The sequence below is a fragment of the Stomoxys calcitrans genome, chromosome 5 (assembly GCF_963082655.1).
Source record: "Stomoxys calcitrans chromosome 5, idStoCalc2.1, whole genome shotgun sequence".
NCBI lineage: Eukaryota > Metazoa > Arthropoda > Insecta > Diptera > Muscidae > Stomoxys > Stomoxys calcitrans.
In genome coordinates, this window is record NC_081556.1 from 84,386,391 (window position 1) to 84,404,731 (window position 18,341).

General features: G+C 39.2%; 2 protein-coding genes across 2 annotated transcripts; one reads left to right on the forward strand and one right to left on the reverse strand.

The window, feature by feature from the left end:
* The first annotated feature begins 211 nt into the window (after positions 1-211).
* LOC106088723 (OCIA domain-containing protein 1-like) lies at positions 212-2,053 on the forward strand. The gene is made up of 4 exons (XM_013254378.2): positions 212-337; positions 1,195-1,472; positions 1,532-1,866; positions 1,929-2,053. The coding sequence occupies exons 2-3, from the start codon at positions 1,305-1,307 to the stop codon at positions 1,838-1,840; spliced, it is 477 nt and encodes a 158-aa protein (XP_013109832.1). The 5' UTR covers positions 212-337; positions 1,195-1,304; the 3' UTR covers positions 1,841-1,866; positions 1,929-2,053.
* Positions 2,054-10,124: 8,071 nt separating this feature from the next.
* Positions 10,125-17,307, reverse strand: LOC106088724 (succinate dehydrogenase [ubiquinone] iron-sulfur subunit, mitochondrial). The gene is made up of 4 exons (XM_059369543.1): positions 17,057-17,307; positions 16,375-16,676; positions 11,110-11,244; positions 10,125-11,037 (listed from the first exon to the last, which is right to left on the reverse strand). The coding sequence occupies exons 1-4, from the start codon at positions 17,117-17,119 to the stop codon at positions 10,644-10,646; spliced, it is 894 nt and encodes a 297-aa protein (XP_059225526.1). The 5' UTR covers positions 17,120-17,307; the 3' UTR covers positions 10,125-10,643.
* Positions 17,308-18,341: the final 1,034 nt, after the last annotated feature.

An 18,341-nucleotide genomic window follows, 5' to 3' on the forward strand; every position in this document is an offset into this window, starting at 1 on the left:
AAACAAAGAATGAGTGTAAAAAGAGAACAAGTTGACATCCTCAATGCCAAGTACTGCCAAATATTAAAAAAAAAGTATATCGGCTGATCGCTTGGCTTAACCTTATTCAGTGAATCCTGGCTTTGTATTTAAACGTTGGCAACAATAACACACATCCAAAATAATCAAATATCAACAAAACTCAAAAATAAGTCATTTTAATTTTAAAGTAATATTTCTCGGAGTTCATAAATGTGATTTTATCGCAATTCTAAACAATTTGCATTCCAGGACGTTTAATCATAGAATACATATGTTGCGTGCATCCGCTTTCAGCAGCTTCTCCAAATAGTCGAAGGTAGTTAGGGCATGAAAAACCGTTGCCGTACAAACATCTTTTAATATAAACAAGTTTTGAAGAGTGTGGTGTTCAATTTGATCAAACATCTTTCGCAGTTGGTCTTTTTAAAACTGTCCCTTGATTTATGCTTAGTTGGATTTGCCGTTTTATTGTCAATAGACTTATTCATAATGGAAAGTCTAAGTGCTGACATACGGCCTCGAATACAGCAAAAAAAATGGCCGAAATCGAACTCTCGTTTGAAGTTTCTTCGATTCAGCTGGCACCCTGCCGGAAATTATTTCTAAAAAATAGTGGCAACCTATTATATTTATATAATATTAAATTCTTGGTCATAACATTAAATGATGTGCGCATTATTAGTTCCTGACAACTACACGACGAAAAATATCACTCGATACATATTTGTATACCATGTTACTAGTTAATTTATAACCGCGCTCGGCCTCCCGAACTACTTGATTTATTTTGAATGGCTTACCTTGGGCATGTGGCACGTTTCTTGCCATAATAGTTTTCTCTACAATAGCCCTTATCAAGGAGACCTGTGGAACTTCATTGTTTTTTTTTTGCAAAATTTTAACCCGACATTGAGAAAACAACCCCTAACATTATAGCTAATGCCCATTAGTTTTGCCAATGAGACGAATCAGAAATGAAACTTCGACAAACTAATTGATGTCCAAGTGTCATTCGATGTTGAATGCGAGAACTATTGTTGTAGTGGTACATAAAAAAGATATGCAAAGAGCGGCTAATTTTCCTCTTTTTTTCAAATTCAAAAAAAACTTCCTACGTGCGTAGTTCTATCCGTCTTATCCCAACATAATTTGTTGTGCTCTTTTGCATTCTAGCAATGCTATCTATTAGCAATCTATACCGAAAATGACATCAGCAAATTTAGTCTTAAAGTATTTGGTCAATAACAAGTTTGGGTAATCTGCAAATTGCTGTCCTAACGAAAATGTCGGAAAAAAAAGATTGCCCCATTAAGGCAAAATATCGATTCAACGAGGACGAGTTACGTGTTTTACATGAATGTAAAACAGAATCGTTTTACCAACGTTCCCTTCCTCTCAGCACAACATTTGGGCTAGCGGCTTACTTAGGTGTTAAGCGGGGTGTTCTAACGGTAAGTGACCAAATTATCATATTTACATTGATTTTCTAAGATTGATTTTATTTCTTAAGCCCAATGCTAAATATGGAGCTGTCCCAAAAGTTATTTTAGCCGCCATGTTGGGCTACTTTGTGGGCAAATGGAGTTATCGACAAAAATGCGCTGAGAAACTTATGGCTTTGCCCGATTCCAAATTTGGGGAAATGTTGCGCCATAGAAAGCACCACAAATGCGAAGGTGGTTTCTTTAATCCCCAACAGAGTCTATGTATGGGAATGCCTTTTGGCCCGTTCAACCTCAAGGAGAGCGATGTTCACTGCGATAAACATTTGCATCCCGATAACAAGAACAAACAAAATGCTGAATCATCGAAGTCATAAACAGCCGATGATGATGAAATTTACCGGTAAAATAGAAAATAATTTTTATAGAACCTTTAATAGACTATGTTAATTTTTATATTTGTAGAACCAGTTGATTCCGACTTACCATTAAATCCTCACAAGCCTACATCGTTTATTCAAATGTTAACAAAAATTTATGTACATATGTAATTTTGTGTAAAGTAATTTATTAAAATTTTGAAACTTTTATTTATTGTTAAAGTTTTTATTGCAAAGGTAATAAAATCGTTTTGGGTTGCCCAAAAAGTAATTGCGGATTTTTCATATAGTCGGCGTTGACAATTTTTTTCACAGCTTGTGACTCTGTAATTGCATTCTTTCTTCTGTCAGTTATCAGCTGTTACTTTTAGCTTGCTTTAGAAAAAAAGTGTAAAAAAAGTATATTTGATTAAAGTTCATTCTAAGTTTTATTAAAAATGCATTTACTTTCTTTTAAAAAATCCGCAATCACTTTTTGGACAACCCAATAGTATACTTGACCACAAGACTGCGGGGTCGGGCTTTTTTAACTCCGATTATTATACCTCCCTCCAATAACCTGGGGGGACGCCCCATCTCAAAACCCATCCGGGCGGGCATGTTTACCGATTGGTACAATATGGGTATCAAATGAAGGGTATTTAAGAGTAGAGTACGAACTTGATATACAAATTTCGCCCAAAGTGTTCGGGGGGGTCCCCCACCCTAAAAATCGCCCAATGGGACTCTTTCAACGCTTTGGGCAATATGGGTATCAAATGGAAGGTATTTAAAAGTAAAGTACGAATCTGACACCCCCACGAACTTGGTGTACATATTTCGTCCCAAGTATACGGGGGGTCCCCCAACCCCAAATAACCCTTTAAGAGAACTTTTTCACTGCTTTGGGCAATATGGGTTTCAAATGAAAGGTATTTAAAAGTAAAGTACAAATCTGACACCCCCACTCCCCAAACCCTACCTTCAGAGCATATTTACCAATTGAGACAGTATGGATATCAAATGAAAGCTATTTAAAAGTAGAATAAGAATCTGATATAAAAATATACTCATTGGTATTTGAGACGCCTCCCCACCCCCCAAAAACCCGCCAGTAGGGCTTATTTAACAATTGGGCCAACAAGAATATCAAATGAAAGGTAAGAATCCAAGAATAAGGTCCAAGGTGTCTACCTCCCCGACCCCAAAATCCCTTAAACGGGCATGAACGTCAAACGTCACAAAATGGGTATCAAATGAAAGGTCTTTGGAAGTTAACTACGATTCTGGTATACATACTTGGAATAGAGTCTGAGACCGGCCCACCCACTAAATACCCTTCAATAGGACATGTAGTTCAAGCGGGATAATATGTGAATTAAAAGAAAGGTCTATGTCAGTAGAGTTCAAACCTAATGTTGACATAAGGATTCAAGAATCTGGGTCACGTCCAGCCGTCCTGCAGTTGAGCAGGATATGTATGTCGCGACAATAAAGGAACGAACAACCCTCTCCTTCCAACATAAACAACACCAAACTGTCATGTAGGACGACCGAGAATATATTGTACTCAAATGAAAGGATGTGTTAGAGGGCAATCCACCTTCCCCTATCCTACCCAAAAAGAAGGAACTAAAAATAATATATGAAGGCCGATCAGGATAGAATAGTATAGCAATACAAGATCTTTGGTGGTAAAGTACACTTTTTACCCTCAAAACAACCAAAACAAAAATTAAATAACAATTACTATGAATCTGTACGAGACCCGTTGCCCTGAATATCTTGATAGTCACCTTCAAAATACTTGATATTATGGGGCCAAACAAAATCGTGCTCTAGCACGATGATGATATTATTTCAGCGTCCGCCCCCTAAACTCCTTTCAAACCGACCATGTTTGTCTACTATGGGAATAAGGGGCACAAATGATAGGTATTTTATAGTATAAAAAGAATTTGATATCCAATTTTGAGGCCAAGTGTTTGGGGGTCGTCTCACCTCATAAACTCACCCTAAACCAATGGCAATTGCGGCTCAAGAAAAATAAATCTCAGAGTACAGCACCATGCTGATATTTTTTCAGGGCTAAGTGCGAGTGTGGCCGCCCCAATCTACACACCGCTCAAACTGGACATATTCGTGGATTATGGCAAAAAGGGGCTCAAATCTGGTATCTGTTTTATGACCAAGTGTTTCAAGGACGTCTCACCTCATAAACTTCCTCTAAACCATACATATATACCGACTATAGCAATATGTAGCTTAAATGTGTTGGAATCTTATATCCACATTCGGGGCAAAGGGTTTGGCATCTCTAATCCACCACCACAACCAAGAGAATGAAGTAGATCTAACATCCAAACTTTAATGGAAGCACCCTCTCTTTACCCTATTTTCAAAAATGTCAGATCTCGGAGATAAGTGGGGAAATTTAAGCGAAATTTGGTTGGTTTATAATAACTCAAAAACTGAAATTTGGTATCCTTATATAGGGTGGGATATCTAGGGGGGCTGCTCCACCTCCAAAACCCTCCAAATGGAAATATAAACCAGTAATGACAATACGTGGCTCAAATGAGAGGTATTTGAGTCTAGATCACGAATCTGATATATGGGCGTCCACTTCACCCCCAAAAATACCCCCATACCAAATATATTTACCGACCACAGCAATATAAGGCTCAAATGAAAGGTATTTGGGAGTAGAGCACGAAAATGATATCCACATTGGGGCGAAATATCTGAAAGGCCGTACCAATACCCCAAAACATGACTTATTTCCTGCCAGTGTCAGTATAGGGCTCAGATAAAAAAGAGAGTGAAAGAAGGCGCAGCAGAGCGGGCCCTGTTCAGCTAGTCTCATATATATAAATCAATTTGTGTGTTCCTTATAGACTCAAAACGGCTGAACCGATTTTGTTGCAATTTTCACAGATGGTGCATAATGATCCCGTGGTGAAAATAGAGTACTAACTTCTTATATCTTGAGGGGGACGGACCCTACCCCTTACATAATTTTTTGAAACATCAGATCTCGGAGATGGGTTGTGCGATTTATGCGAAATTTTGTATGCTCTCTTATAGTAATCTAAAAACATACATTTGGTATCCAATTTCGGGTGGGGCACCTAGGAGGACCGCCCACCCCCAAAACCTACCACATATACAATATATATAGACCAATCACGACAATATGGCACTCAAATGAAAGGTATTTAAAATTAGAAAACGTATCTGATATCAAATTGTCGGAACAAGTTTTGGTGGACTACCCTAATCCCCAAAACATTCCTAAATCGGACATATTTACCGACCATGGCAATATGGCACTCAAATGAAAGGTATTTGCTAGTAGAATACGAATCTGATATCCAAATGTGGGACCAAGTTTCTGGAGGTCCATCTCTTCCCCAAAACACCCCCCAAACAGGACTTATTTATTGAGCATGGCAATATGGGCCTTAAATAAAAGGTATTTGAGTGTAAAATACGAATCTGATATCCAAACAAGAAAAAAATAACGACCATAGCAATATGGGGCTCAAATGAAAGGTGTTTAGGAGTAAAGCACCCAAATTGGATGTACTTGCTGACCAGTGCAATATTAGGCTCAAATAAAAGGTATTTTAGAGTAGGACACGATATTCGCCGATTATGGAAATATGGGGATCAAGTGAAAGGTATTTGGGAGTAGACCACGAATCTGATTTCAAAATTCGGAACCAACTGTCCAGGGGACGTCCCACCACCATAATAACCCCCAAAACAACCAAGACAATTTGTATCGAGTCTCGAGCCAGCAAAATGGTTTTTATTTATTTCATACTTTAAAACTATGTCACACATTATTCCGCGCGTTTGTGGAGATCTAAAAGAAAGTTTAGCAAGTTGAGAGCATTTTATTGTAACCTGAAGAAATAAATATTGTAAACATTTTAGTTACATACATATATTGAGCTAAAATTCCAAATTTCTTTGAGTAGTTCAATCAGTAATAAGTTTGAGAAGGGATATCGTCGACGATAATATGCCTTTACCCATGCGTGGTAAAGTGCTTGCTTGTTCCAAAGAAATAAGGTTAAGTAAAATTACTAACGCCACCAGAGTTTTTAATATATACTCATGAAAAGTTTTATTTGTACAAAATGTTAATTTTCTAACCCCTTACGAAATTTTAATTAAACGAGAGTAAAGATCATGAACTAACGTGTATTATGTAATCCACTCATATTTACGATAAGCATTTTCTGAGTGTAGAAGTTAAATAAAATGTATTAAGGTTTGTGCACGCAATTTTATTAATAATTGGTTTTAATTTTATTTTGCCATTCCTCAATCGCGGAAATCCTCAATTATGGGATTTCCGCAAGTGGCCACACTTATTTGTGTAAAACATCATGGCAATTCTGACGACAGATGTTCTATATAAGCTATGTTCGGGAACCCGAAAATTAGTGTAAATTTGCAAAAATTTTTACTGGAAGTCATTCGCGTGCTTTATTTGCCAGCAGAAGGGAGCGCGAGAGAGAGCAAATTTTGACTGTTAGAAAATAGAGAACCTGCAAATTTCTACTGGGACTTTTTTTGCCAGCAAAAATTTAACAGGTGTTCTGTAAGGGTAAGCTGTTTTATGAAAAGCAGCCGTTACATGAAAATACAAAAGCTAACGGCAAAATGGATCAAAAAGGCAGAGATAAATAAAAAATATAAATATTGTTTACTGGTAATTATTAAATTTGTTTTATTTTTATTTATTTTTAATGAAGATTCATGGCAGCAGCTAGTGTTCAGGTACAAAAAACTCGACAAATGAAGTTTTAATTTTACCGTTATTCTACATTAGAAGGCAAGTGAAAAATTTGAAAAAATTAGTGCAAATTAGACTGCCAATTGTGAACGGATACACATATCTTCAATGACAACAAAGTTTCCGTAGCCGCCACATGACCAAATAGAAAACTCCCTTAGCCTTACATCAGTGATCGTAGCAATTTATCTAGCCAAAATAACCACAAGCAAAAGCGTACTGTTCCAGTAAAAATTTGCAGGAGAGTAAGTGCCATTTTACTCTTTTTAAAAAATTTGCAAGCAAAAGTACGCGAACGACTTCCAGTGAAAACTTGCAGAACAACAGCTGATTTTTGTTTTGGTTTGTTTTTTATTTGCTTGCTTAGGAGAGCAATTGTTTTTGAATAAAAAATGCTGGTGATACTTGTGAGGTATTTTCCTTAGATAAACCGTCAATTTATTGGCCCGAGTGTGACAAGTCTAAAAGGGGAGCCATTCGTAGTATCCGTGATCTCCATGTCGCTGGATAGCCATCACAATTTACAGTCAAAGCTACGAATGTTATCCGTGGCGTCAAGTCTTCAGTGATGCTGAAGAATCTGGATCTGCCTGGAGTCGAGTACCTTACAACTGTCTTCAGAGTTCAGACACTCTATTATAGTAACCGATGTTTGGAAGATAGGCAGTGTGATCTCGCTTCTGAAACCTGGAAAGGATACGAGCAAGGGGATGTCGTACAGACCGATCTGTCTTCTTTCATCATTAGCCAAGACGCATGAGGGACTACTTCTTCCGATTCTCCCGTTGGACATTTCCATTCGCCGAGCATCAGCATACATTTCGAAGGCTGCATACGACTACAACTTCTTTACATGCCATCACCGTACATAAAAGTAGAAACAACGTTTTTAAATCTCTTGTCGGCAGCACTTGGTGTGCTGACAAAGGAACTTAGGACTAACCACCAGATACTTCTGGATATTGTGGCTAGACAACTTGCTGCTACTACTTACGTGCGGCAGCCACTGCGGCTATGAGACTTAAGGCGATTGGAGAATGGACTGAGGATGGGAGCAGCTCATACCAAGGGAAGAGGAAGGGAAGAGGTTTCCAATCGGATACCTGAGATGAACCTTGAAGTCGAGTTTCGAGGCACAGCTGCCATCGGCACAGTCTTGGATTGACGGAACCCTAGTATAGCCATCTGAAAGATCATGTTACACTGATGGATCAACGCTAGAGGACAGAGTTGGCCTGGGGGTCTACATTGAGAACCCAGAGACTGAGATCTGTTTTTGACTGCCAGACCATAATACGGTCCTGCAGGCGGAGATCCGGGCGATCACGGAATGCGTTGTTGTTGTTGTTGTAGCAGTTTATTGTGTTCTATCTTTCGTCTGCTTGATTCTGTTTTGTGTCAAGACCCAGGAACTCGGCGACTAAGATGGGGTGCGTCCACAGGGATCTGGGTCTGAGTCGAGTGGGTCTGGAAGGGCAGTTAAACAGGTGACGTGTATCGTGCGGTCCCTGGTTACAATCGGGACATACATCTTGCACGTCGGCATCAATCCTAGCTCTGTGGGAACTGAGGCGGCTGCATCTGCCGGAACGTAATTGAGGCAGAACCACTCTGGTTTGCCGGGGGAGGTCGATTTCTTCGGGTGCTATGGGTGGCGGTCGTTCTCCAAGGACTACATTCACCCAATTACCGCATCTGCTACCGTGTCTGTTGTTTAGACCCGCTTGATCTAGAGGTTCTCTCTTGTAGCGCTGAACCTCACGCTCGAGATCGTGTAGATCTACCTTAAGGCTTCTGGGCGGTGGATATCTATCCACATCATGATGGTTTGGATGGTTTCTGCGATAACAGCCCAAAAGGTATTGCTTGGACAGCATGTAGTTATGTCTTCGCATTGGTAGGGTCTTTGTCTCTTGATGGAGGTGGTCCACATGATAACTAAGGAGACAGCCCGTCGCAGTTCGGAGGGCGTCATTCTGACAGATCTGAATATTATTCCACTGCGTGTCACAAAGTTGACGGAATGCTGTGAAGTGGTGCTGTGCTAACGTCGTCGAGTGTGAACATCTTTGCGGACAGTAAAATTGCCATAAGGGCAATAACAACCAGGACGGTAAGGTCACGAAGTCTTGCATTGTAAGGAGATTAACGCCTTCTCTGAGGATGGCAAAATCCGCATCGTTTGGGCACCGAGCCATAACGGAGTAAGAGGAAATGAAAGGGCAGAGGACTGCCGTCAATAAACTTGGTTAACCCGAAGCCTTTCGGGTCGAAGCCTTCCGCGTTAAGGTAGTGGGCGACGAATGCGCATGCAAGATTGTGCAATAGCGAAACGGTCGGTAGGACGGCGAAAATCCTATGGGGAATCCAGATCGTGAGAAGACAAGGCTATTACTGAAAGGAAGTAAGAAGGAGGTCAGTATAGCTATTGGTATCATAACGGGACACATAGGACTACGAGCTCGCTTATGTAAAATCGGTGCGGCAAGTGTTGGCATGTGCAGGGATTGCGGTGAAAATGATGAGACGTTGGAGCATTTCCTTTGTCATTGCCCGACATTCGCGTCTAACAGATACCGGCACTTAGGTGGAGACACAATACGAGACATGAACCAACTTAGGGGAGTAGTATTGAAAACAAATAAGGATTTTGTAAGTAGCACGGAATTCCAAACTTAAAATTTTCTTTTTAGAGGTTACTTTATAGTTTGTAGAGCGCACAACAAGCCAATTAATGGCTTAGGCGTATGTCCATAGTGCCATGGGATAACCAAACTTAACCTAGGCCATCTTCAAACTTAACCTGCCTATGGATAAAATAAAGAATCTGCGCAAAGTTTCAGCTCAATATCTCTATTTTTAATGACTGTAGCGTGATTTCAACAGACAGACGGACGGACATGGCTAGATCGTCTTAGATTTTTACGACAATATACTTTATAGGGTCGGAAATGGATATTTCGATGTGTTGCAAACGGAATTACAAAATGAATATACCCCCATCCTTCAGTGGTGGGTATAAACATCAATCCTTCTTATCTCATGCCACCTCCACATGCAAATGTATCTACAACAACAAGATCATTGGTTTAGCCGTTTGCGAGTCTTTATAAACAAAAAAATTTGCAAATACAATTAATTTTTATATATTGGGTTGCCCAAAAAGTAATTGCGGATTTTTCATATAGTCGGCGTTGACAAATTTTTTCACAGCTTGTGACTCTGTAATTGCATTTTTTCTTCTGTCAGTTATCAGCTGTTACTTTTAGCTTGCTTTAGAAAAAAAGTGTAAAAAAAGTATATTTGATTAAAGTTCATTCTAAGTTTTATTAAAAATGCATTTACTTTCTTTTAAAAAATCCGCAATTACTTTTTGGGCAACCCAATATATCAGAAAAATACTTATTTTTCTTGCTCCCGTGGCCTTAACAAGATTATCGCCGTATTAGAAGACGCCACATCCCTCCTGAACACTAATCAAAAACAATGGAATCTTTTTTCGTATATGCATTTATTAATTTCTTTTTGATTCTTCATACTGTAGTTTTTATAATACGAAATATTTTTACAAATTATTGCAAACCTTTGCACTTAACTGCTGATTTACTTTAGTAATACATACTTAATTGTGTGTATGTATGTGTCAATGTCATAAAATCGATAACTAATAACAAATTAAATATGAAATCATAAAATGTTTATAGAACATTTTAATTAGGAAACTACAGCTCCTAAGAAGGATTGGGGCACCACACCAACTGCATAAAGGTTTATAGAAAATCGAATAAAAATCAATTTAAACACTACAGCAATCCAAAGTTAAAGTCAAAGAAACTAGAATGCTCCTTATTCAATGAAAAAGGATATTAGCATGTTAGAAATTAGATTTTCAATAAATTATAGAGGGAAACACTTTCTAAGTACAAAGAGAATATTTTTGGAAACTGGGATTTCTAAAGCGAAATAATATTGAAGTAGACACTATGTTCTAGTCCCAATTCATAGCTTTGTTTACTTATGCAAAGCCGCAGTATCCAATTTAGGTTCTGGCTTCTTAGCCATACCAGATAACAGTTTCTTGATTTCCGCAATAGCACGACCGGGATTCAAACCCTTGGGGCAAGTGCGTGTGCAATTCATGATGGTGTGACAACGGTAAACACTGAAAGGATCCTTAAGTTTGTCCAAACGTTCGTGGGTGCTTTCATCACGGGAATCGATGATCCAACGGTAGGCCTGCATGAGAACAGCGGGGCCCAAGTATTTTTCAGCATTCCACCAGTATGATGGGCATGAAGTGGAACAGCAGGCGCACAAGATACACTCATACAAACCGTCCAATTTCGAACGATCCTCTACGGATTGCAAATATTGAGCTTTGCCCTTCTTCTCGCCAGCTTCATTTCTGTTTAAAACAAAAAGTAGAAAAATTATATAAATGAAGGAGAAGTGGGCAAATGTTGATAAACAAACATACTTGCGTTGCAACCAGGGTTGAATTGATCTATACTGTTCATAGAAATGGTTCATGTCAGGTACCAAGTCACGCACCACATACATGTGAGGCAATGGATAGACCTTCAATGGTTTGGAGGTGTTGGTATCGATTTTGCTGAAAGAGAAAAGAAACAAACAATTGAAATTGATAAATTTATAAATAAAGAAACTACAAATTTTTATTGAGGCAGCATACCATTTTAATCATACGATCGTTTTAGGAGCTTAACTAAATTGGGTTTATACTTTTTCGTTTATTTTTTTTTTGAGACAAGCTTAATGATAGAAGGTTTTTTGCAATGGAAAAGGAAAGTCCGCGATCACAACACTTTAACCACTGTGGCACGCGTGTCGTCTTTGGTTAGAGGACTTATTCAACCACAAAGGTGTGCTGGTTTCAAGGGTCATACATTGATAGGTTGTACTTATGTCGAATATACAGGGTTTCTTTCAGGGACTCTACAAAAGTAGACCGATAGGGACAGCAAACGACGCCATATTTTTGCCACTTTTTTCACATTTCTTTTCAGTAAGGTTTGCCATTTCATGATGGAAAGATATACGAGCCAATAACGAGTCGAATTAAAATTTACTACCGAAATTCGGAGTCAATGGCCTCAACGTTAAGAACAAATGCAAATTTGCCCATAAACATTCCATTAAAGGACAGGTGCAATCTTCTCCGATTGAAGTTCAAGCTCAGTGACAAGGGTCCTCCTTTTTATAGCCGAGTCCAAACGGCATGCCACAATGCGACACCTCTTTGGGGAGAAGTTTTTACATGGCAAAGTTCCTCACAAATGTCGCCAGCATTAGGAGGGGATAACCACCGCCGAACATTTTTTCTGATGTTCTCGCCAGGATTTGAACCCAGGCGTTAAGCGTCATAGGCAGACATGCTAACCTCTGCGCGATGATCAAGACCTGCATGTTACTGCGAATGGGCATTGCTACCGCTAAATGATAACAGAATATTTTTAGCCCCAATTGTATGATATGGACTTGGAGGACATATGGTTCCAACAGGACGGCACCACAAGCAACATAGCGAATGTCACAACCAATTCATTAGAAACCTAGTTTGCAGAATGTTTTATCGCACGAAATGGTCCAGTCAATTGGCCCATTCCGTCGTGCGATTTGACGCCGTTAGACTATTTTCTGTGGGGCTACGTCAAGTCTATGGCCAGCAAGATTGATGAATTTCGTACGAATATATTGGGTTGCACAAAAAGTAACTTCGGATTTTTCATATAGTCGGCGTTGACAAATTTTTTCACAGCTTGTGACTCTGTAATTGCATTCTTTCTTCTGTCAGTTATCAGCTGTTACTTTTACCTTGCTTTAGAAGAAAAAGTGTAAAAAAAGTATATTTGATTAAAGTTCATTCTAAGTTTTATTAAAAATGCATTTACTTTCTTTTAAAAAAATCCGCAATTACTTTTTGGGCAACCCAATAGTTTCGGCCGATTTATGCCTGAAAACCGTCGAAAATTGGGTTCAGCGTCTGGACTTCTGTAATCGTGCCCGTGGTGGCCAAACAAAAAAAAAAATAGAGTTCCATACATAATGGCTTCGAACGTACACATGTATATCCAAGACAGTTTTTGTTTTTTTTTTTTTAATTGCAGCGTTTTTATTGAAAACCCCGATATTTGGAATAAGTTTTTAGTGTCAGATTCGAACTTTACTCCGAAATACCTTTCATTAGGGTCCCATATTGTCCCAATTGATACATAAATCAATGAGAGCTGTCCGAGTCAAGTAAAAACACAAAGATAAGGGGACTTTTCTTTCTCCCGGCACGGGATAGCTGTGAACCCTACACAGACTGGAACTATGAGTTCCAATCTGTGTGGTGTTCATTAATATCAAGAGAAGCTTCGCTGCGAGCTACCGGGCTCGTCCACAGCTTGCGGATAGTAGAATGCTCCATATGGAGTAGCTGTAATGGCAGTCGCGTACAATCAGCGGTATCGGGCGGAGAGTCTCTCGAGCTTACTCGCCTACAGTAGCTTGACGAGGATCGCCACCTCCACATGAAAATGTGGCTACAACAACAACTATCCTTTCTTTCATTTCGCACTCAGCACGCCGTTCGGACACGGCTACAGAAAGAAGATCCGTTATCACTGAGCTTAGACTTGAATCGGACAACTCTCATTGATATGTGAGAAGTTCGACCCTGTTCCTTAATAGAATGTTCATGACAAAATTTGAATAACTCAGTACCTCTTATCTGGATTGTCTCTGTGTAGCATTATTTATAGGTAGTGCGTGTTGGCAGTTGTTCGGGTGAATATTTTTTTGCCGTTATTGGCTTAGGCCAGGTTTAAGGACAGTCTGCCATCAAACTCACTTAGACGTTTTCGTCCATTGTGATACCACAGGAACAGAAGAAGTAAGACGCCTTCTAGTTCCTACCATTGAACCATCCAAATCGCTTTAAAAAGCCCAACAACTTGCGAATGTTCACATCCACTAAACCAGACAGCTAATGCGGGATACACACACAGAAGGTGATCAATAGTCTCTTCTTCTTCGATGTCCTCACAGCTTTTGCAAAAGTCGTTACTGGCAATTTTCAGTCTGTCAGCATGTTTTCCGACCAGACAGTGGCCTGTCATGACGGACACAATGACTGAGTCGTCTGACCTAGCCAATGACAGCAGAGGTAGACCTCTTCAAATCTAGATTTGCCTACATGGTTTTGGTATGCTCACAGCTTCCTCTTTGTGACCATCTATCATTCGTTGTCCTTCGGGTCTAATTCTAAAACTTAGCTGACATTTCGCTAGAAGCATTGGTTATTGGCTTAAAACGTATTTAAAATCCCAGAGAACTATACAATCCATAACACCTAATGACGAACAAATACAAACACATGTAGCCATTTTCTCATAGACAGAATATTTCAAAACAAAAAACTAGGTACCTGCACTTGATAAAACACATACGCCCTTAAGAACAAGGCATACCAATCATATTTCGTCTTAGTATAAATACAAATGCTCATTTAACGATTAGTTGTTGAAATAAATTTCGCTTTGTATACACATTTACATTTACATGTGTGTTCATTGTTTGTTGGCATTTCCTAAAACTACTGTGCAGTACTGTACTCTTCTGTTGGCATCCCAGTAGGTTTTCTTTGTTGAGGGAAGCTCCTGTTTCTTCGACAATCGAGCAGCGAATATTTTTATATCTCGTTCCCCAAAAATTGTCCTTCCAACTCATCGATCTGGAACTCCCCTCCTTGAGAATATATAGATGTTTAGGGACGTGACCCATCAACAGCTCGAATGATACGAGTTATGTAAACTCGTATCATTCGATCTTAGACGATTCTGTCAACAATATCTACTTTGTTTACGAGTACAACGTAGATGTAAATGTAAATGTAACCACACCAATCACCTAATTACATATACTATAACCCACTCGACTCAGACCCAGATCCCTCTGGACGCACCCTACCTTAGAGTTCCTGGATGTGGATATTCAACAGAAACAAGCAGGCGAAGGGTAGAACACAACGCACTGCAACAATAAACACAACAATAATTCAAATTTTAAAAAAAATTCGACAAATTTTCGCGCAATCCAGGAAAGCTATGAACAGTGACACAAATAGATATATCTATAAAAAAGCACTCAACAAAACAAACGTTAGTTTTAAAATACAAAAAGAACTATCAAGTGGGACGTTGATGAAATGGATGTTAGTACTTTAGCCCTAGAAAATTCACCTACGATGTTGGTTGGTTATAGAGTCAATTATTTTTGATATGGGTACAGTGTTCTCAGTTCCCAATGGGATGTTCATGGTGCTTATGGAAAAATTTGCAGATGCTACTTTGCACTAAGCGACATTTTAGAAGCAAAATTATAGCAGTTGTCATAAATGCAATCGAAATATCCATAATCGTTATCATGTGTGCTTATTTTCGCATTCATTTAAATAAAATTGTTTTCCAATGTGTATGTTTTACCTTTCCTTTTTAAACAAATTTCTTAGGCAAATTGCAAGAAAATATTTCGGGTTTATTATGGGGGATTGTGTGTATGAAAAACAACCGTGCTATCACCCTTCACCAAAGCCAAAAGATAAGGGTTCTACTTTTTATTGATGTTTAGACTAAAATATCTCTGTTGTGGCTTATTTCGTTTAAATTTCCATATAATTGGCCGATTGTTCTCACAGGGCAAACGGTTTCTTGGGAATGAATAAAAACAGAAGTTATGGTTCCAAAAATAAAATGATTTACATGCAAGCGTTCTTGAGATATTATTCCAAAATATAGACCAAAAAGTGGTGTTATTCTTTTTTCGTGGTACATGATAAAAAGTTCCGCAACACAAATATAATAGATTCTCGGTACGGAATAGCTATGAGTACCACACAAACTCGAACTTTGAGCTTCATCTTTAAATAATCAATGCCATCACGCTCCCGCGGCGATCGGTGCTATGGACCGGAACGAGATTGTTCATCTATAGGAGCTTGACGATGATAGCTATATCCATATGAAGATGGGGCTACAGAAACACCAGATCCGATTGGATCTAAAATATCCCCCAGCTAGGTGTTGTTCTAACCACATTTCCGATACAGCTGGTTGTCCGCGACTGCAAATACAGCTACTATGGAGCATTCGCAACCAGTAGATAGCTCGCAGCTAAGCTTCTCGTGACAGCAATGAACACCACTCAGATCGGAAGTCAATGTGCCATCTTGTGTGGTGCTCACAGCTATCCCGTGCCGTGTTGTTGTTGTTGTAGCAGTGTGTTCTACACTGAGGCGGCAGCACTTGCCGATGAAGGAATCCATCGGATCAGCCCCAGCTAGCAGAAGGTAAAGGCGCTTGGAAAGCATTAAGGAACAGGGGCAAACTTCTCACATATTAATGAGTGCTGTCCAAATCAAGTTTAAGCTCAATAATAAAGGGCCTCCTTTTTATAGCCGCGTCCGAACGGTGTTCCGCAGTGCGACACCTCTTTGGGGAAATGACAGGGTACTTCACAAACGTCGCCAGCATTAGGAGGGGATAACTACCGCTGAAAATTTTTTCTGATGCTATCGCCTGGATTCGAACCCAGACGTTACGCCCTTTACTTCAAACAAATCTAAACAAGCTTTCAATAAGATTGGAATAAATAATAATGCCAACAGACTAGATGACAATTTCTTTTATCCTTAAACAAGAGTAACAATTTAAATCGGAGTAGCAAAAATTATACTTACCTAATGCAGGCTAATGTATTGGTACCAGCAATATTCATGGCACAGGAACCACAAATACCTTCACGGCAAGAACGACGGAAAGTCAGTGTAGGATCCATTTCGTTCTTGATCTTGATCAAGGCATCCAATACCATGGGACCGCATTCGCGCAAATTCACTTGATAGGTCTGCATGTAGGGTTTTTCGCCAGCATTATCGGGATTCCAGCGATAGATTTGGAAATTTTTAATTTGTGGTTCAGGAGCTTCCTTAGCGGCGGCCTGTTGATTATTTTGTTGGCTGCCCGAGGTAAGGGTACGCAACTGGAATTATAACACAATAATAAACCACACATACATCAATAGCAGTGGGAAAAAGTGCAATAACCAATAAAACAATAACAGGAAACATGGTGCATAATGGTTTAAAACACAAATGTAATGGCAAATTACACATGAGAAAAATAATTTATGACGATGCTCACTATGGTTTACATAACACTTTTGCTCGCCAAATAAAAAGAATTTTCAGTCCATATCATACTAATTTTTCTAGTTACTCAGTTTACTTTATGTGGAACACTTTTACAACTTAATCTTTGTTCTAAACTTATGTAAGACAGGATGCTAGCTGGGCTGTGGTGAACGGCCATAAAGACAAATACCCCCACCATCTGCAGGGAATACAGTATTTTTTGACTTACCTGGTGACGTGCGGCCAAAGCCCCAGAGCGGGTTAACACTAAACGAGCCTCGTTTACTAACATTTTTATTTATCGTTACACCTGAACCACTTGCTGATTTGCAATGTCAAATTGAAACGGCACTGCCTTTGCAATTAAAAATTGGTGAAAATAATAGAATTTGGTAAAATGTCTCCACCAAGTATGGAAACTTTTGACTTGTTTATCGAAAAACTCTCGCAGCAGACTGCTGGCAAAATGACCACAGAAAATCGCTCTCAGCAATCTCTGGATTGACAGACGATGTCAACTGTCAAAGAGACAAGAGTTGCCAATCATTTTGCTTTTCCAGTTCAACCTTAATGAAAAGAGGTAGTTATTAACGATTGGTATTTGTACATATATATAAATGGCGGTTGTCGGCAAGTTCGGCCGGGCCGAATTTTATATATCCTCCACCATGGATCACATTTGTTAAGTTTTTTTCCCGGTATCTCTTTTTAGGCAAATAAAGAATCTATATCAAGTTATGGTCCGATTCCGAGCATAAATGAATTGAATGTTGGAGAACATAGTAGAAGTCATCGTGTAAAATTTCAGCCAATTCGAAATAGAATTGAGCACTTTAGGGGGTTAAGGTGCAAAATCAGGAGATCGGTTCATATGGGAACTGGATCAAGCTATAGACCGATTCAAACCATATTTGACACGTATGTTGAAGGTCATGGGAGAAGCAGTTGTACGAAATTGGATAAGAATTGTGCCCTCTAGAGGCTCAAGAAGTCAATATCCCAGATCAGTTTATGTGACAGCTATATAAGGTTATGGATTGATTTGAACCATATTTGGCACAACATGTCATGGTATATGGCAGCTATACCAAAACATGGACCGATATGGCTCATTTACAATCCCAACCGACCTACACTAATAAGAAGTATTTTTGCAAAATCAAGCGGCTAGCTTTACTCCTTCGAAAGTTAGAGTGCTTTCGACAGACAGACGGACGGACATGGCTAGATCGACATAAAATTTCACGACGAACAAGAATATATATAGTTTATGGGGCCTCAGACGAATATTTCGAGTAGTTACAAACTGAATGAAGAAATTAGTAAACCCCCATCCTATGGTGGAAGGTTAAAAACTAAATTGAGGGGCATAATTTTATTCTACATACCAAACTTCTGTCAAAACAGAATTCCATCCGCCCTTCTGTCGAAAGCACGCTAACATTCGAAGTAGTACCATGTGGTGGACTGAATTTAATGCTACATCTTATGCCTCTACATTGTGCTAGATAAAT